At 41.7% G+C, this 16,991-nt stretch overlaps 1 protein-coding gene across 15 annotated transcripts; it reads right to left on the bottom strand.

Moving 5' to 3' along the window:
- Window positions 1–903: 903 nt before the first annotated feature.
- Window positions 904–16,217, bottom strand: NIM1K (NIM1 serine/threonine protein kinase). Of its 15 annotated transcripts, none has more exons than XM_033085368.2 (5): window positions 16,194–16,217; window positions 10,544–10,735; window positions 9,737–9,975; window positions 3,663–3,931; window positions 904–1,768 (listed from the first exon to the last, which is right to left on the bottom strand). In XM_033085368.2, exons 2-5 carry the CDS (start codon window positions 10,612–10,614, stop codon window positions 1,019–1,021), a joined length of 1,329 nt encoding a protein of 442 aa, XP_032941259.1. In that variant the 5' UTR covers window positions 10,615–10,735; window positions 16,194–16,217; the 3' UTR covers window positions 904–1,018. The 15 variants fall into 15 exon arrangements, with proteins under 15 accessions (XP_032941259.1, XP_042636085.1, XP_032941258.1 ...); XM_042780151.1 differs by having other exon boundaries at window positions 10,544–10,926; window positions 16,194–16,208; XM_033085367.1 differs by having other exon boundaries at window positions 16,118–16,205.
- Window positions 16,218–16,991: the final 774 nt, after the last annotated feature.

Below are 16,991 nucleotides of genomic sequence, written 5' to 3'. Positions count from 1 at the left end.
GTTGATGCTGTTAAAGATCTAAGCATGGAATAAGCAACTAAAGCTGAAAATAAGAGTATCTGCGTTTTGGTGATGCTCAGAACAACTGGAGTGTCAGACTGTCCAACTTTTAACTTAGAGTGATCGAATGTCAGATTTAGTTTGTGCCAGCTTTAGTTGCCAAAGCAGGATGGCAGGAGTGAGGAGAAGCCTATAATGCTCAGTGAATATAAGCAGATCTTGCTGCTGTGCTTGCATTCAGCTGCTGGTAACAAGGGCTAGGGCAAGAACTAAAAACTACATGGGTTTTAGAGTATGCTTAAATCTTTATTGGAGTGCAGCTGGCGTCCAAGCCATTCCAGACGGGCAGAACGGTGCGAGCAGTGGAAGGCATCAGAAGGGTAACTGATGGTAGCCTAACCCGTCGGCACCCACACGTGCAGGGTTAAAGTACTGAATCCTGATTTGTACTGTCATCCTGAATGTCTTTGAAATCACGACAAATTGGGAACTGCAGCCAACAACAGCTTTGATGTTTCTTGAAAGAAAATGCTTTTTAAAAAATAACTCATTAAATTTTATGAGGAAGTTCAAAAGCAGAATTTGCAGTTGTTTGGATTACAGTCTGGTCTCTGCTTAAATTTAGTTCTCTGCAAAAACTGTCCCGGTTTGTAGTGGTAAAGCTGTGTTGAGCTTAGGTACAGCTTTTCAGAAGTTAGCTGTTACATGCCTGTGCAGAGAATCTCCCAAATGGGTTAAGTACAGTAGCATGGTCTTCATTAAAAGATCCCCTCCACTCACAATCTTTTCAGTTACTGGGTTCTTGCACTGGCTGTATCAAGTGTCTGGAGAAAGACAAAAAAACAAATGCATGAGAGCTCTGTTTTTGAGTGCTTCACTGTCAATTGAGAAATGCAAAGAAAATGAGGCATTTTTGGTTTATTCAAAAATTACAAAAAAAACCGTAACACTACAACTTAAGGATAAGTGAATAATCCCCTTTGTCAAATGTGCTGAGCATAAAGCCAGCAGTGCAATTTTATAAAATAGAACACAGCTTGGATGTGTGTTTAATGCCACTGTAAGAAGTGATTCCATTCCTCGAGTCTTCTTCTTTTGGATCTGGCTGGGACATGATAGGAACAGATTCCAGTGCCCTTTTCTTCTGTACTCTGTGCAGCACAATTCTGTAGACCCCCGTTATGGAGCTGCGTGCATCTCTTCCCCGGTTGTTTTGAATGTGCTGTTCTGTGATTCCCAGATCTTCCAGAATATTTTTCACTTCAATTTCTTCTTCTTTGAGTGTACTGATGTCTGATAAATACTTTGGATCCAGTTTAAATGTCTGTAAAGGTTTGGGGAACTGTATTCCTTGCATCCACTCACTGTTCATAATCAATTTAACAGAATATCGCTTGGTTGGTACTGGCTGAAGGACTCCTTTTATCAGTTTCTGGCAATTTTCTGAGAGGCAGGGAGGCAAAGTGTATGTCCCTTCAAGAATGCACTTCTTCAGTTTGCCTACTGTATCTGCCCGGAATGGCATGCTACCTGTCATCATGAAGTATAAGAGGATTCCCAGTGCCCAGATGTCTACATAAATGCCGATATAGTTTTCGTCTCGGAAGAGTTCAGGAGCAGCATAAGGAGGAGAGCCACAGAAAGTCTTTAAAGTCTCATCTCTTCTACTTACTGTGCTGAATCCAAAGTCTCCCACCTTAACACAGGTGTTACTGGCGTAGAAGACGTTTTCTGCTTTCAGGTCCCGGTGGATGATATTATTGTCATGCTGTGGAAGAAGAGGAAAATTTGGTATTGGTTTGTTCCTAGGAAAGTTCTCAATGGCTATCCCTACTCAGTTAATTACCCTGAAGGAGAAAGGGAGCTGTCTTGGGCAAGTTCAGAAACAAGTTGCAAGTATTGCAACTGGAAAAAGTATTAAACAAATTTAACTTAATTCTCCAAAGATACAAAACCAATTGACTATAGGGAGAAGAAAGATGCTGGTATTTTTTAAGCACTGCAGTCTTTTTAACTAATAGCAACTATTTTCATGAAGCAAAAGTGTGAGTGCAGTGTGGCTAATCCTACAAGACTAGACACCTTCATGTGCAAAATCAGTATTTTTTTAGAGTTACAGCACTTGGTTTTGCAGTTACTATGTGTAAATTACAGATTTAAATTCGTTCACCAATTGAACATTATAAGGTAAAACATTTGCTATCATTACATCCTGTGATCTAATGTCCTGTGAGGAACTGGTGGTGGCAGAAGAGTTGGGCTTCTTAGTACTTCATGTTTCAGGACAACCAAGTTTAGTGGTGTTCTAGTTTTAGAAACCTATAATACATACACCATAACTTCTACCTTTTTCCCTCAGAAATGCCAGTAGTAGCGAAGGACTCAAACTGATTTTGCTCTTCTTAGTCAGGACACACCTGTCCTGATTAAGTAAGAGTTCAGCTTAATCTTTGAAATAACTAGAAGGAATGGATGAGCACTCTGCCTTATCCTGTGGCGTAACATCATACAGTATCTGGAGGCAATAAAGAAACCCTTTGGCATCCTATATAATCTCTAATCAGTAACAGCCAGAGATCCTCAGTCCTTGGGGACTGGCAGCAGGGAGATGGAATTGATGTAACCTGGATGTGATGGCTTAGCACAAGTGAAATGTGCAGAAGTCTCTGTGTACAAATGAAGAGGTTGGCCAGCTTGGTAGTCTGTTTAATTCTAACAAAGTAGATGTGGTGTAATTTTGAAATGTAAATTCAGTTCCTGTAGCTGCAGGATGCCTGTCCTGTGGATAAAATGTTGAAGCTAATCCACCACTTAAAGCAAATACAATAATTTCTTCAAAATACATAAGAAATGCATGCTATTTATGTAAGGCACAAGTAGTGTGCGATTCAGCCTCTCGACATCGTACCTGGGAACACCCTTCTTTCTGACTTCACCAGAAACTCCTACGTGGCAAGGAGGACAGGAGCCACCGGAGGGCACCCTGAGCCAATTTTAATGAATGCCACTTCTCAGACTTGTAGAACAGTTCTTCCCGATTTTATTTTTTGAAGTAGCTGTAATTACTCTGTAAGGTTTAGAGAAGATGTACCGAGGTACATTTTGCTTCGGTTTGGTCCTTTTCTGCCTTGACAAGATGCTTTGGTCTCTACACAAATAGCATCATCCTAAGTATATACACTGAAGATTAGGCAAGAAGTGATTTGTTGGGTGTTAACCTCAGAGATTTGCAGTGAAGCGAGGACCAGGAATTTACTATTTTTTAAGTGGCAGATTCCCATATTCATTAATAAGTAAGCCAGATGTTTACAACACATAACCAGCCTCTGGAAGTGGAATAGTGATTCTATGTTTTGAAACAGAGGAAAGAAACGAAGCTTTGTTCACTGGTGCCCACAGCACATTAGAGCAAACAGAACACTGGAGCTAAAAGGGTGATTCCACCCACCAAGTGTTTCCAGTTCAGTCTCCTCCCAAAAGCTGTCAACAGAGAGGCAGTAACTTAAGGTGGATGTGAAAACCTTTAACACAGCTCTTCTATAGCTGTTTTGCTTTTCAGAAACGTGGGCCTGAAATTTTGGGTAAATCTACTGTTGAAAGTCAAAAGAAATATCCACAAAATGTGTAGTGAGATGCAGCACGTCTGTGTAAGAGCAACTTACCATGTGCTTCACAGCAGACACAATCTGGGAGAAGATTATTTTACATTCTGTTTCTAGCAGCTTTCCTTCTGTACTAATTTTAGTGAAGAGCTCCCCACCTCCTGCATACTCCATCACCAGGTGCAGTTTTGAGAGTGTCTCTACCACTTCATACAGCCTGATGATATTCGGGTGGTGCAGTTTTTCCATGCTGGATATCTCACGAGACAGCAAACGTTGAGTCTTCCGGTCTAGCTTTGTCTTGTCCAAAATCTTTATTGCAACTTTCTCTGAGAAGAAGAACATTTTTTCTGTGTGTTAATGTAATAGGTACAAATGGTAATACTATTTACACACAACAATGCTTGGTTGTAGAAGTGCAATAAAATTTCACCTCATCAATGTAAACTGAGCTGCAGGGGCCTACTAAGCTCTGCAGTCTTTCACACAACCCATCCCCCTTTCTGTCTATGACATCCTGCTCAGTGCTGAGTTAACTGAAGACTGGTAGAATATTTCAAGGGTTAATCAAATCATCTACTGCCTTGATGTGCTTTACTAATACATGCCTGAAGGTACAGCATCTGCTTTTGGTGTTCACTGCTGGTAGAGAAAGTCTGTGCTTTTGTTGTTAGCTCAGAGCTCCTCAGATGAGCCAGGTACTTAGGGAGTAATGGAGATGCAAAATTTGTGTGCTTTGTTTCCAACCAGACAGACTGACTTGTGGGGAATTTAGAGGCTTTGGCTATTTTATTCTGAGCAGTGGAGGAAGTCACAGGATCCTGTAAGACAGCAAATCTAGCTGGCATATGCTGTTCTGGTAATGCAAAGCTTCTGCTAAGTCCTCCGTGTTTCTGGAAGCCTACATACTGAAGCCAAAAGCCCCAAAACACATATATGCATCTGCAGCTGCACCACATCATCAGGGTAGCTCAGAGCAGTACGAATAGCTCAGTCACATTTGCCCTTATGTTCCTGTATTAGGCTCTCGGGTACAGCTTTTGTCTTTACTCTTCTGAATACAGCTGGTATTTGAAGGATTAGTCTGGTTAAAACAGGTTTACGGTGGCTTTGTATAACTTGTCAGGACAGCAAAATTAAAATGGATCACAGCAATATAAACAACTATTTACTCCTGGGTAGAAGGTATTCTTTGTTGCTTGTTTTTTTTTTTTCCTCAAGACTATCTTAGTCAAACAATCACATATTTCTTAATACTTAATCACTTTTAATAAATATTTCAGAAAAATACTTTACCTTGATTTCTAGTAAATGGGAATAAATTAGGAAAAAAGGTATTGTTCACTTTTTGCTATAAAAAAAGAGTGAGAAGGCTATTATATTTTTACACATGTTCAGGTATAAAAGCATTCAAGTTTTTACTGAATGTTATCAAGTTTTAAGTTAAGTTTAGTATTTCAACACACATAAAGGAATATTAAGGATACTTACACATGTGTCTGTACAGATCAAGAAAATTCCATGTTTGGTATATTTACATTTTTTTAGTATGATACATATATCAATTGATCTCCCTACTGAACTGCAGCAGATGCTTGAAAGCACATGTGATTCTTGAGGTGGAAGGTGCTGAATTATCCCTTGATGTGCCTGTTTTCAGGAGTGCTGAGTACAAGGCAGTTGTCCTGGCCACTGCCTCTCTCTGACCCGAGGGAGAGCCCCTCAGGCAATCAGGTAGCTCCTGTGTGGAGGTGGATGAACCAGGAGGAAATGCAGCTGCTGACAGCGACGCTGGCAGCGCTCTGACTGCTGACCTAGTGAGAGACCCTTGTCATAGTCACAGCACACTGATCTCCTAAACCAAGGGGAAAGAGAAGCAGCTTGCAGTAGGTTATATCTGCACATCTAAATGCTTACAACTTTTACAGTCTTAACCATGCAATTTCATCATTCAAGATCATTCTTGATCTACAGAAGCTGGAGACCTTAGGGCTTTAAAATAAAATCTTCTAGGTTAATGTTATTCCCTTTCATTTTGCTCTACTTTTCTTCCTGGTAAGCTTCCCTGCAATGTTTTAAAAGGAAAGAGGAGTGGGGGGAAAAGGTTTAGAACTGAAGAGCCTGATCCTACTCAAACACCACCATAAATTAGCTCCTTTAAATCTACATCACTGCAAATGCATGATGTGCAAAGAAACCCAGACCACCTTGAGTTCAAAAAATCTGACACCTTCTTATTTTTTTTGTAAACTCTTCCTTTCTGCTTCCAAACAATGCTTGGTTCACAAATCCTCTATTATGCTTGCTTAGCAGCTGTGCTGAACAGAAGGCCATTTTTAGCAGCCAGCTTATTTACCAAAGTAATTACAAAAAGAGTTCAAAGAGATTTTGATTGACTATATGCAATGTATGAGGTTTGAAAAGTACTAGTGAAGTCTTAGTAAGAGAAACTAGGAAAAGGTTGGGAAATAATTTCAGGAAGAAATGGTGTATGTTGTGATGGCTGAAGGAAAAAAAATGCAAACAAAACTAAGTTAAAATAGCTTAAAAAAAAAAGGCAAATTGGGTGCCTGGACATTCCTGCTTTTGCTAGTAGTGTCACATTAGACAGGCTTGTTACTAGCTATACATTTTGGATGCTCTTAATTGCTTTTATTCAGCTGTGCTCTCACACTTCCCTTGTCAGCTTGAAGGCACGTAAAATAAAAGTTATACAGGGCTTAGGAACTTAACAGTCCTTAGCAAGAACACTACATTAATTTCTGGAGAAAATCTCAGCCAAAATTCAGGTTGAAAAAGTGGGCAAAGCCGCTGAATAACACAACACACATAGAAGCATAAATCAGAAAAGATCTCTAAGATCATGAAGTCCAACCTGTCAAGCCTACCACTAAACATTGTCCCTAACTGGCAGATCTACACATTTTTAAGTATCTCCAGAGATGGTGACCTCACCAGTTCACTGGGAGCCCATTCTGAGGCCTGACCACCCCTGTGGTATATAATTTTTTTTCTAATGTCCAACCTAAATCTCAACTTTTCCTACCACCATATAAGGCCATTTCCTCTTATTCTATCCCTTGTTACCTGGGAGAAGAGGCCAACCCCCAGGTGGCTACAGCCTCCTGTCAAGTTGTAGGGAGTGAAAAGATTTCCCCTGAGCTTCCTTTTCTACAAGCTGAACACCCCCAGCTCCCTCAGCTGCTCCTCACAGGACTGGTGCTCCAGACCCTGCCCCAGCTCCGTTGCCCTTCTCCGGACTCTTCAGCACTTCAAAGTCTCTCTTTTAGTAAAGAGTCCATAACAAATGAAACACAGGATGTGAGGTGTGGCCTCAGCAGTGCCCAGGACAGGGGGACAATCCCTGCCCTGCTCCTGCTGGCCACACTATTGCTCATGCAGGCCAGGATGCCATTGGCCTTCTTGGCCACCTGGGCACACCCTGGCTCATGTTCAGCTGCTGGCACCAGCACCCCCAGGCCCTTCCCAGCCACTCTGTCCCAGCCTGTGGCACTGCCTGGGGTTGTTGTGACCCAAGGGCAGGACCCAGCACTTGGCCTTGTTAAACCTCACACCACTGGCCTTGGCCATGATCCAGCCTGGCCAGATCCCTCTGCAGAGCCTTCCTGCCCTCCAGCAAATCAGCACTCCTACCTAATGTGCTGTCACCTGCAAACTGACTGACATTAATACTGAGACCTGTGGAATTCCGCTAGTGACTAGCCCCAGATGAATATAACTCCACTCAGCACCACTCCCTGGCTCCAGTCATCCTGCTTTTTATCCAGTGAAGAGTGCACCTGTCCAAGCTGTGGGACATGGCGTCCACATCATAGCACCCAAGATTTTTCTGTGTTTTCTAAACAACCAAGACAGTCCTTGTGAGGGAAACAGAGTTCATCGTCCAGTGTGATCCTAAAGTTTTTTGATCTCTCTCTCTCTCATGCGCCTTGCTGCAACATATCACTAGGGCAACAGAAAAGCACATATATGTAATTGTTACAAAGGTTCATCTTAGTAAAAACCAAAATTTTTTCATCTTTTGATACAGGATGGTACAAGACAGAGATCAAGTTAAAACTGGCAGTAATTGAAGAGCTGAACAGCCCTCTGACATACACACCACAGAGACCAGAACAGCTTTAATGACGAAGCCGTTTATCATCAGATTAAAAAAACCAAAAAAACCAAAAAAACCCCCCCAAAAAAAAAAAAAACAAACCTCAAACAAAACAAAAACTACTTGCACTCATTAACATTGTGCAGGAATATCATTTCATTGCCAACACAACAATGTGTATCTATTGTAAAAAACAGATTCCTCTTAGGTGGTGGTGAGTGTATATACATGAATGCCTATGTGCATGCTCCTGTTCTTCCACTCATGTACTGCATTTTACTAGCACAGATAAACTCACAGGCAGAGATGAGTCAGAAAATATTTATCTTTCATTCTTCCTTCCTCATGACAGTTACAATTTTAGCATCAATAAATCAACTCCCTTCCCAGGCAACATTTTAACCAAAAAAGTTTAAAACAAACAAAAGCAAAATAATTTGAGAGATTTCTGTTGAAAAATAATGTTTTCCAGAAAAAAAACAAACAAAAACACCCCAAAAAACACAAACAAAAACAACAAACAAACAAACAAACAAAAAACTCAACAGTTTTGGAGTTTTGGTTTTGATTATTTAGTTTGTCTGAGCTTAATATATTCACCGAAGTTAAAAATTTTTCCATCAGCTCTATTCAGATTCTAAAGCATCCTAGTCCCTAAGTAAGTTCAGCAAAGGGTTCATCCAGATCAAATTTTTAACTGCCTTTCATGAACATTCCTTGTGATCCCAGTACAGAAGTAACATTTCCTCCAGCAGTAAGCACAAAACAGTTACCTCGGGAAGAAAAAGAAATATCACAGAACAACTTGTGAGCCAAGTAGAACACAAATGCTTTTCTGAAATAAGCATAACCAAAAACTCAACACCCAGTTAAAGCAACCCTTGGGTATTGGCAGGCTTAAATGTGAGAAATTAAATACCATCGGTTATCCACTTAGATTCCCAGTACAACAACCGCTGCACCTGAGGGATAATTGTGAGCTTTTGCCCCTCTTAAATCTGGGCTGAAAGAGGTAATTAGAGAAAATAACAACAGATAATAGAGTTTTGGGGCATATCTTGTTGTCTCACCAGTAAGATGATGAAAGGAAGTGGAATCAATCAAACTGAAAAGTAAAGACTGTTAGAAGAAAAGCAAGATAGTAGTGCACAAAGATGCAGAGAAAACTAGCCACCCTGACGGAAAACAACAATTTCTATTATTGTCAGAGAAAGGCAGAAGAAGAAATGGGACAGTTGATGACAAGTTCTTAGCTATACCTTATGATTGGAGTGTCCACTGCAGTTACTTAGCCCTTCTAGTCCTTCCTAGAAGCAGCAGAGAGGGTGCTTTGTATAATTAAAACAAGAAAAATAACTGACAATTCAACAAAAACACCGGTTTGGCTTGTTTTCCTGCATCTGTTCCTCCCACTCCCATTCCTGCTTTTTACAGTAAAGAACCCATCTGCAAATGAGTCAGTTAAGCAGGCATAGCATTTCTCACCAAAATTACCGTGACCAAATAAAATCTTTTGTCCATACTAGTAAAATTTGTGATGAAACAAAGGCAGCCTTGCTACCTCTCTGGCTGCAGGCAGGAGCATGCTGAGGCTGCTATCCTGAGTATTCATCACCTGTATCCCTGCAGGCCAGAAGCTGGGGTAGGGAAGAGGGTGGATGCACAGGGCAGGTTATAGGAGGAGAGGCCCCAATACCACATTTCAAAGTGTGAAGTGTTTGAGGCATGGGATAAGATACTTTAACTCCATAAAGTGCAGTGCTGAACTCCTCCTGTAATAGCTGCCATGTGAAGAAAATGTTTCTAGTTTCTTTAAAGCCTAATCCGACCCTGAGCATTTATGTGCGACCCTGCCTACAGATTAACTCAAAACCATTAAAAATACACACACACAGACACACACACACACACACAACTGCACACACACTCTATATGTATATTTAATGCTCATACACCATCTTTCTTCCTGTAAGAGGCTATTTATATAGGTCACTCAGCATACAGTGGTGCCTACCTTTGGTTAGGGAATGAATTCCAAGCTTCACTTGTGAGAAATTCCCGCTTCCTATTTCTCCTCTGACTCGATAGAAGGCAATTCTCTTCCCGAGGGTTAATTCTTTCACCACTTTTTCATTATGAGACATATCCTGCATTAGTTTCTCAAATGGGGTCAGCCTGTGCTGTTGGCCCTCTTCATCTCCTTCATGGCACTGCGGACGCCCATCGTCTTCTCTGCTGTCCTCATGATGCCACCTGGAACAGCGGTATTTCCCAAGAATTCCTTCATTCACATATCCTGTTGTCATAGTCTATAGGGTAATCACTTCCCCATTTAACAAGATGTCCTGGTAAGTTTAAATGAAGCAATTCTGTATGAATATGCAATCTTGTACATTACAGACACTGTGATAAATGCAGCAAAAGAAAAAAAAATAGCAGCTTACTAGAAAGTCCAAAGACTATTTTGAAAATTTGTTCAAAACCAAATCTGGTACATCTACATATTGCACGTCCTCTTCAAAATCAGAGATAAAACTGGAAGCTGTATACAGCCATTCCTCACTAATAGAGTTGATGTGTCAGGATCTTCAGCTGCAAGGTAAAAGAGGCTTTGCAATTAAAGCTGCAAAGTTTATGCAAGAAAGCAGGCAGGTGCTCACTGTCTATGCAATACATTTGATACATGCAAAATATTTGACACAAATATTTAGATTTTAGCTTGATCCTTTGAGAACTAACTTGATAAACAAAGGTCAAACAGAAAGCTGATTAACTGCTCCAAATAAATCCAGATACTTCTAGCTAATTTTGAATAGCTGACCTTAACAGAGTAGCTCTCCTTGATTCTGGTAAAAGTCCAAAAGCTGACTGTAGGGATTGCCTTTGATTCATTCTTCAGCCTGTGAGTTTGTCACTGTACCTTGGAAATGTCACTGTGTGCAGAAGCCTTGCTGTAATAAGTATGCTGCCCCTCTGTTTCTTTTTCATGGTGTGTTCAACAAAGCACCTGATTCTGAAAGATGACAGGAAAAGCGTAAACTGTGCACCAGGCAAAAGAAATGCTGCGCCTCAGTATCCCTGCAGTCACATGGCAGGACAATACAGGATTAAGTAACTGCAATGTCACGTTAACCCTCCTTTATTTAGATGAGCTTTCTTTAACGCCTTGAGCCTTCTCAAAATTTTGCCAGATGCGTGGTGTTCCTGAGCAGACAGATGAAGAAAGTAATTAAAACCTTTACATAACAGCCATACGCTTCACTGAATGACAGCATGACCCATACCATCTCACCAGTTTAACTCTGACAGCACAGACATAGAAGTACTTACCCTAAATACACAAGTAACCATTTACCTTTAAAGCAGCACACCGTATTTTTCTTCTTTACCTTTCTCTTTTAACCTTGATAGCCAGGAGTTGATCAGCAAGTGCTGATCATGCAGCTGCACGCCTGAGGGTGGTGAGCTGGGCATGAGAGCTGAGGCAGTGCAGGCAGTAGCACGCTCACCTCCCCTGATCTCAGCCTGCAGCACACCCGACTGACAGATACGGGACACACCCGAGTGCCAGGACAGATGCACCAGACTGAGGGGGAGTGAATCAGACAGTAACTCATCGCCTGAAGCTTAGGTAGACAGTTCACCTAAGGTGCCACACTAGCATGTGGCACTAGGGCATGTGACATTTGCCAGGTGGAGCTGCCCTTTAAACCCCCCAATCTCCTTCATGAGCAAGAGGAAGAGAGGTCAGAGGCATGATCTAAGGGCAAAGAAAAGGTAGCTGGTGATGGTTTCATTAAATGGGAGCTGGAAAGGGATAGAAGCACTCATTTGCCCCTTCAGAGAGGCCAAGGTGACTGACCCATGCTCTGTGACACTGCTCCCTACCTTGAGATACACTGAAGAAATACTGCAAGTCACTTTACCACTCTGTGCTGCGGCCACGCTGCCGAACCGACAAACCTGCCCCAGGGGAGGCAGAAAGCCCAGCTCTCCCTCAGAGTCTGTGACTCTCCCTGTCACTACTCTGAACCAGAGAAGTGACACACTTACTGTGTGTGCTGCAAACTTAATGGCTGACGCAGTTAGTAACTGGACCAGAAAAAGAATTTGCTACTTCCATAATGCCTTTGTTGTTTTTTTTGGCTTACTCATGTTTGAAGAAAAGGGCTATTTTCATGGTTGGCAGAAACTTAAAATAGTACATAACCATATAATTCTCTGGATTTAAATAGAGTGAAACTCCTGACAAATACTGTATGTATACAATACATACAGCTAATGGCCAAATCCTGATATTAGAAACAAAGTGACAAATCAGAAAATTCTTCAGTATTCTCCTACCAAACCCCTCTTTCTTAGCATCAAATTCCCTCTAATTTTATTATTTTATACCTTGGGAAAAAAAATCTATGTGGAAGGACACCCCAGACCCAGGCAAACTGAAAAACCCAAACTCCATACCTTACATTCTGTTTTTATTCCATTTGGGAAAACGACAGTTTCTTTCAAGATTGCCTGAATTCTGGCCCACCAGTTTTCTGTTTCTGTTTCACATCACAATTATAAAAGTATTCTAGGTAATAAAAAACTCTTTATATTAAACTTGACTGTATTTCAGTTTTAATGGTGAATGACACTCTAGCAGAGCAGGGATTTTGGAAGTCGCTTGTCTGCTGTACAGTGCCACAGCAATTCAGAGGCAGAATTCTGGCCCTCATTCTGTTTTATGTTCTTGAGAACAGCAGCACAGGTTGCCCATACAAAAAGCCTGGAAACCTCCATGAATATTGTCAGACATACCTTGTACAAACTATAAACTATTATTTGAACAAGTGTCTTTAGTTGGGCAGTGACATTCTCACCACCAAAGAACAGCTGTAACTTATGGATATAACCTCCAGAGAGGCAGCTATGGACACTTCTGTTCCTACAAAACAAGAAACACAGAACTACCATCTTCTGCAAAAATTATCAGTGCCCTTGCAGTTAACTGGCCGCACAGAAAAGGCTGACTGTGTAAGAAGAAGGATTTCCAAAACAAACTTGTGTAGACAAGCCCCTCGTGAATACATTCCATCAAGGAACAGAAGCCAGCTAGCCTAGTCCATGTGGGTCACAGAGACAAACCATATGGGAATGCCAGAACCTTGTGGGGACAGAGGAGTCAAGAGAAGGGCAAAACTGCATTGAGGCATCAGCACACAGCTCTACCTGAATTTGCGCCTGCAAAATTTCTCCTGCGGCTCAGCATGCTCTTTTTTAGAGCACAGCCTGCCATTAATTCCCTTTCAGGCTTGATATGTGACTGTCAACCCTGCAGCCTCCTGGCACCTGGCCAGCTGGCTAGGTTTTCCCTGTCTTTTGAGATGAGCTATTTCAGTATTCCTGGTATTAGCAGTATATATACCACTTATTTATGGCCTACATTCCTTCCTGTAATCAAACCCAGCCAAATCTATCCTGATATCATACAAAATAATTCTAAGAAGGAAGAGAAAAACAAGGAAATCAGGAGTGATCCAAACAGAGTGAAGAACCAGCAGTGTGGGTTTGTTTTCTCCAGTCTGGCTGAATGGTGACCAGAAGAACTTCACAAGAATTTATCTGACCAAGAACTGTAAAAAAAAAAAAAGCAATCAAAAGAAAACCAAAACCAAACTACTATGAAAATCAGCAAAAGACAGAGGGAACAAATGTATCAATTCTTTAAGACCTGTGCCAACCTAACACTGTTGTTGTTTAACCTTGTTTTTCAAACTGACATTCTCCTCTTATTCTAAGGAGCCCTAAGTACCCTCAGGCTTCAGCTGCAAGCTCAGTTTAAACCCTGCATCACAACTCTAAGGAAGTCCAGAAAGAGGGGAAAAAGAATTAAACCAAGAAAGAGATCACTGAGTATACAGACTGTGGTTCCTAAAATCCCATACTGACATATATCTGAAAGGTGACCTGGTTTTAAGAAGCTTTGGATGGAGCACATGAAAGCACAGAAGCAGCTAGACCAATGTTCCAAGCACTGTGTTTTGCAAATTGGTCTCTTTCATTAAACCTGTTTTTCAGAGAGGCAAAAGTCCACTCCAGCTATGAGTGCTGGAGTGCTCTTTCACATTCACTCCTACTAGCGTGAATGTGAAAGAAGTTACACTGGAGGGTCCTCGACCACTCAAACTGTCAGAATACCAAAAGGTTTTAACGAGGATGTCACTGGATATTGCAACTCATTCACTAGAGTTCCCTTTTTAGCCCCTCTGCTGTCTAGTCTGAGGAGACAAGGATTTTTAAGGTATTTCTTAGGGTAGGGAATCAGTTCAATTTTTAAAAATTCCCTTGAAGAACAGCATGTCTCCTGCTTAGTAGATTATGTGCCAGCTCTGGAACAAATCTGAATTTAAAGTAGCAGGGATTTTTTTCTAAACTCATCTACTAGTAAAATATCGACCCCATTTTTAATCACAGCTTTCAATGTTCAGTTATTGCAAGAAAATACCAACAATCCAGTACACTCCTGTGTACAGAACCTATCTTTTACAAGAGATTAGAGCCCAGCAGAACAGACCTGCAAGACCTGTAGTACAGACCACAGGTGACACAAAAGCTCTGCTGTGCAGACAGACACCACAGGGAAAGCAACAGCTCAACTTCTGTGCTTATGCTCAAGTAAGATTGAGAGCAAGGCTGCTGTGGCCAAAGGAAGTAAACATTTTTTCAAGGTTTGTCCTGAGCACATTTTTTTTTATTTACATGAGAAATAAGACTCCCAGTCTTATTTTTGTGAAAGCCAGAAAACAGAATGTATAACATACAGCCCCAAGCTTCATATGAATTGTTTAAGAACCCCTGCATGGTTGCAGGCTGAACACAGACCTGTATGTTCCCAGCTCAGTTAGGAGGAAATACTAGCAGGGCACTGACCATGGAGAACCTCCAGAAACTACTAGCTCTCTCTGCCCACGCTCACATGCCACCCAACTTCCATGCATCCCAGAATGACTATTGTCAGCTGGAACAGCATTTAGTTTGCCAGTTACTGTTTGATGAAAACCAGACACGAAGAACATAATTCTTATCATCTTCCTGCAGTGCCTGGGAACGCTCTGATAGTAGCCACACAGATGAGCCTGGGCTGGCAGGGTGGGCAGGGCATCACTGCCAGTGCTGCACTGCCGCACCGGGCAGGCTGGAGCTACAGGATGAACTCGAGCTGAAGGCACTGTGACCTGTAGATGGTGGGAGTAGGTACCTCTCAAAGTGTCTGGAGGGATTATGGCCCATGCAGGCCATACTGGAGCAGGCGCACTTCAAAGGACTGTGCCTGAGTGAATCTGTGCTGCAGCAGGTATAGCCCTGAAAGACTGTGCCTCACAGACACGGCTCCACTTGATGCAATGCCCTAAGGCACTGCAGACTATGGGTAAATTCAAGCTGGAGCAGGGGCAGGGGGAGCACCTCATTGCACTGTCAAACCATGACACGTGTGACTTGATCACCTTAAGGGTCTTTACCAATATCAATGATTCCATGGGTCTTAGCCTAAGACGTGCCATTGTTCCCCCAAACAGGGAGCATTAACATATGCAGTAACCCTGGCTGAAACAGAATATAAACACTTTCAAGGCTTCTATGCAAAACCTCACTTACTGGCCACAGAACCAAGAAGAAAAGCAGGAAGAGATAACGAACAGTTGTACTGTACTCACTCATTCCTCACACTTAAATGCCTGTTCCATATGCTGTTATCAAACAAAAAAACACAAAAACAAAACAAACAAAAAAAAACCACCCAAGAAATTCTGGTATTAAAACGAAAAAAACAGACAAAAAATACCCCTCTACACTGGAACACACTAACTCCAGTCTGCAACTTAATTCTACAATTGTAACTTAGAGCAAAAGACAGGGAACTCTGCAACCTATTTACAAGTTTAATAAGCCAGAGCCCTTCATACTGAAGGAGAATGCAGGTGGATGCTTACTCAAGTGTCCCCTTTCTTTCAGAGACTGAAACTTTCATCTTTTGGACTGATCCCACGGTCATTCTGGGATGGACAAACCAAATCACTTGGTACCTGATGGAACATGATCTCTCAAGGCTTTTACCCGACCAGCCCATTGCAGATCTGCTGACTGAGCAGTATATAGCACGGGTCACTATAGCACAAAACTATAGATCTAAGCAACCTCCCACGTTTATTTAGTCCAACTTCCTTCTTGCTAAAACCAGATATGAGAAACAGGAAAAACAAACAGGTGTGCCCTGTTTTGTGGTCCCCTAAAAGATCTCCCCATGTTCTTCAACAAGCTAACCCTCCTGCATCCAGGATTGCTCCAGCCTGACCCAGAGAGACCCGCCCAGAGGGACCCTCAGACTGGGCCAGCACAAGCACACACTCACCCGCTCGGGCTGCAGCTCAGGAGTCCTGCAGGGCCACTGGCAGGCACTTCATGTTACATGGGTGCAGCACACTCACCTTCCCACCTCCCCAGGGGCTATCTGCCGACAGGCTGGAATGAGCTCTTGGCAAGAGGAAGGAAGGCTGCTCAGAGTCCTCAGCAGTCGGAGCTTACATAACCCTGCCAACCCAGGCTGGGGGCAGCCCAGCTGGTGGAGTCTCACATCAAATCCACTGTCTGCAATGTACAGGGTGCATGGAAAAGAAAATCAACATAATACTAATGATACTAAGCAAGTACATAAAGACTTGTGAAATAGAAACTGAAATGGGGGGGTGGTGCAGGGGAGTAAATCCTTTCATCCTTTCACAGCACTGCTGATAAAACAGCTAGAAAGATAATTAAAATTAATTAGTCTTTGAATTGTGCAGAAAATAGCATTAAAAACAAAGATAAAAAATAATTTATTGATTTCCCAGGTCTTTGAAATACATGGGAGTGATTAATTTGAAGTCTGACTGCATTTTGAAATTAAATTTATCCTTTCAAAACTTTGGCCTGGCCAGTCTATTTTATTTCCTTCTTTGAGGTATAATGCAAATGAGGTAAATTTGCCTCAGAATTGTTCTTCCAAAATAAAATCAGTTTCCATTAAGTACGTATTCTGAGTCAACAGAGATGCAACAAAGTCTTTATTAGCCTTTTAAATAACAGAAAAAAATCACATCCAATTCAGTTATTTCACTAAATATTAGTTTGACTTCTTTTTTGATGAAAATAAAATAAATTCTCTAGATGAAGCAAGCTTTAGTCCAAGAAGTAAGAAACAGGCAATACTTATATTCCTGCTGAAATCAGTCTTCACTTCCATCAAA

This window comes from Catharus ustulatus, chromosome Z, assembly GCF_009819885.2.
Source record: "Catharus ustulatus isolate bCatUst1 chromosome Z, bCatUst1.pri.v2, whole genome shotgun sequence".
NCBI lineage: Eukaryota > Metazoa > Chordata > Aves > Passeriformes > Turdidae > Catharus > Catharus ustulatus.
The sequence above is the reverse complement of the archived record's forward strand: the minus strand, read 5'-3'. Positions and strand labels throughout refer to the sequence as shown.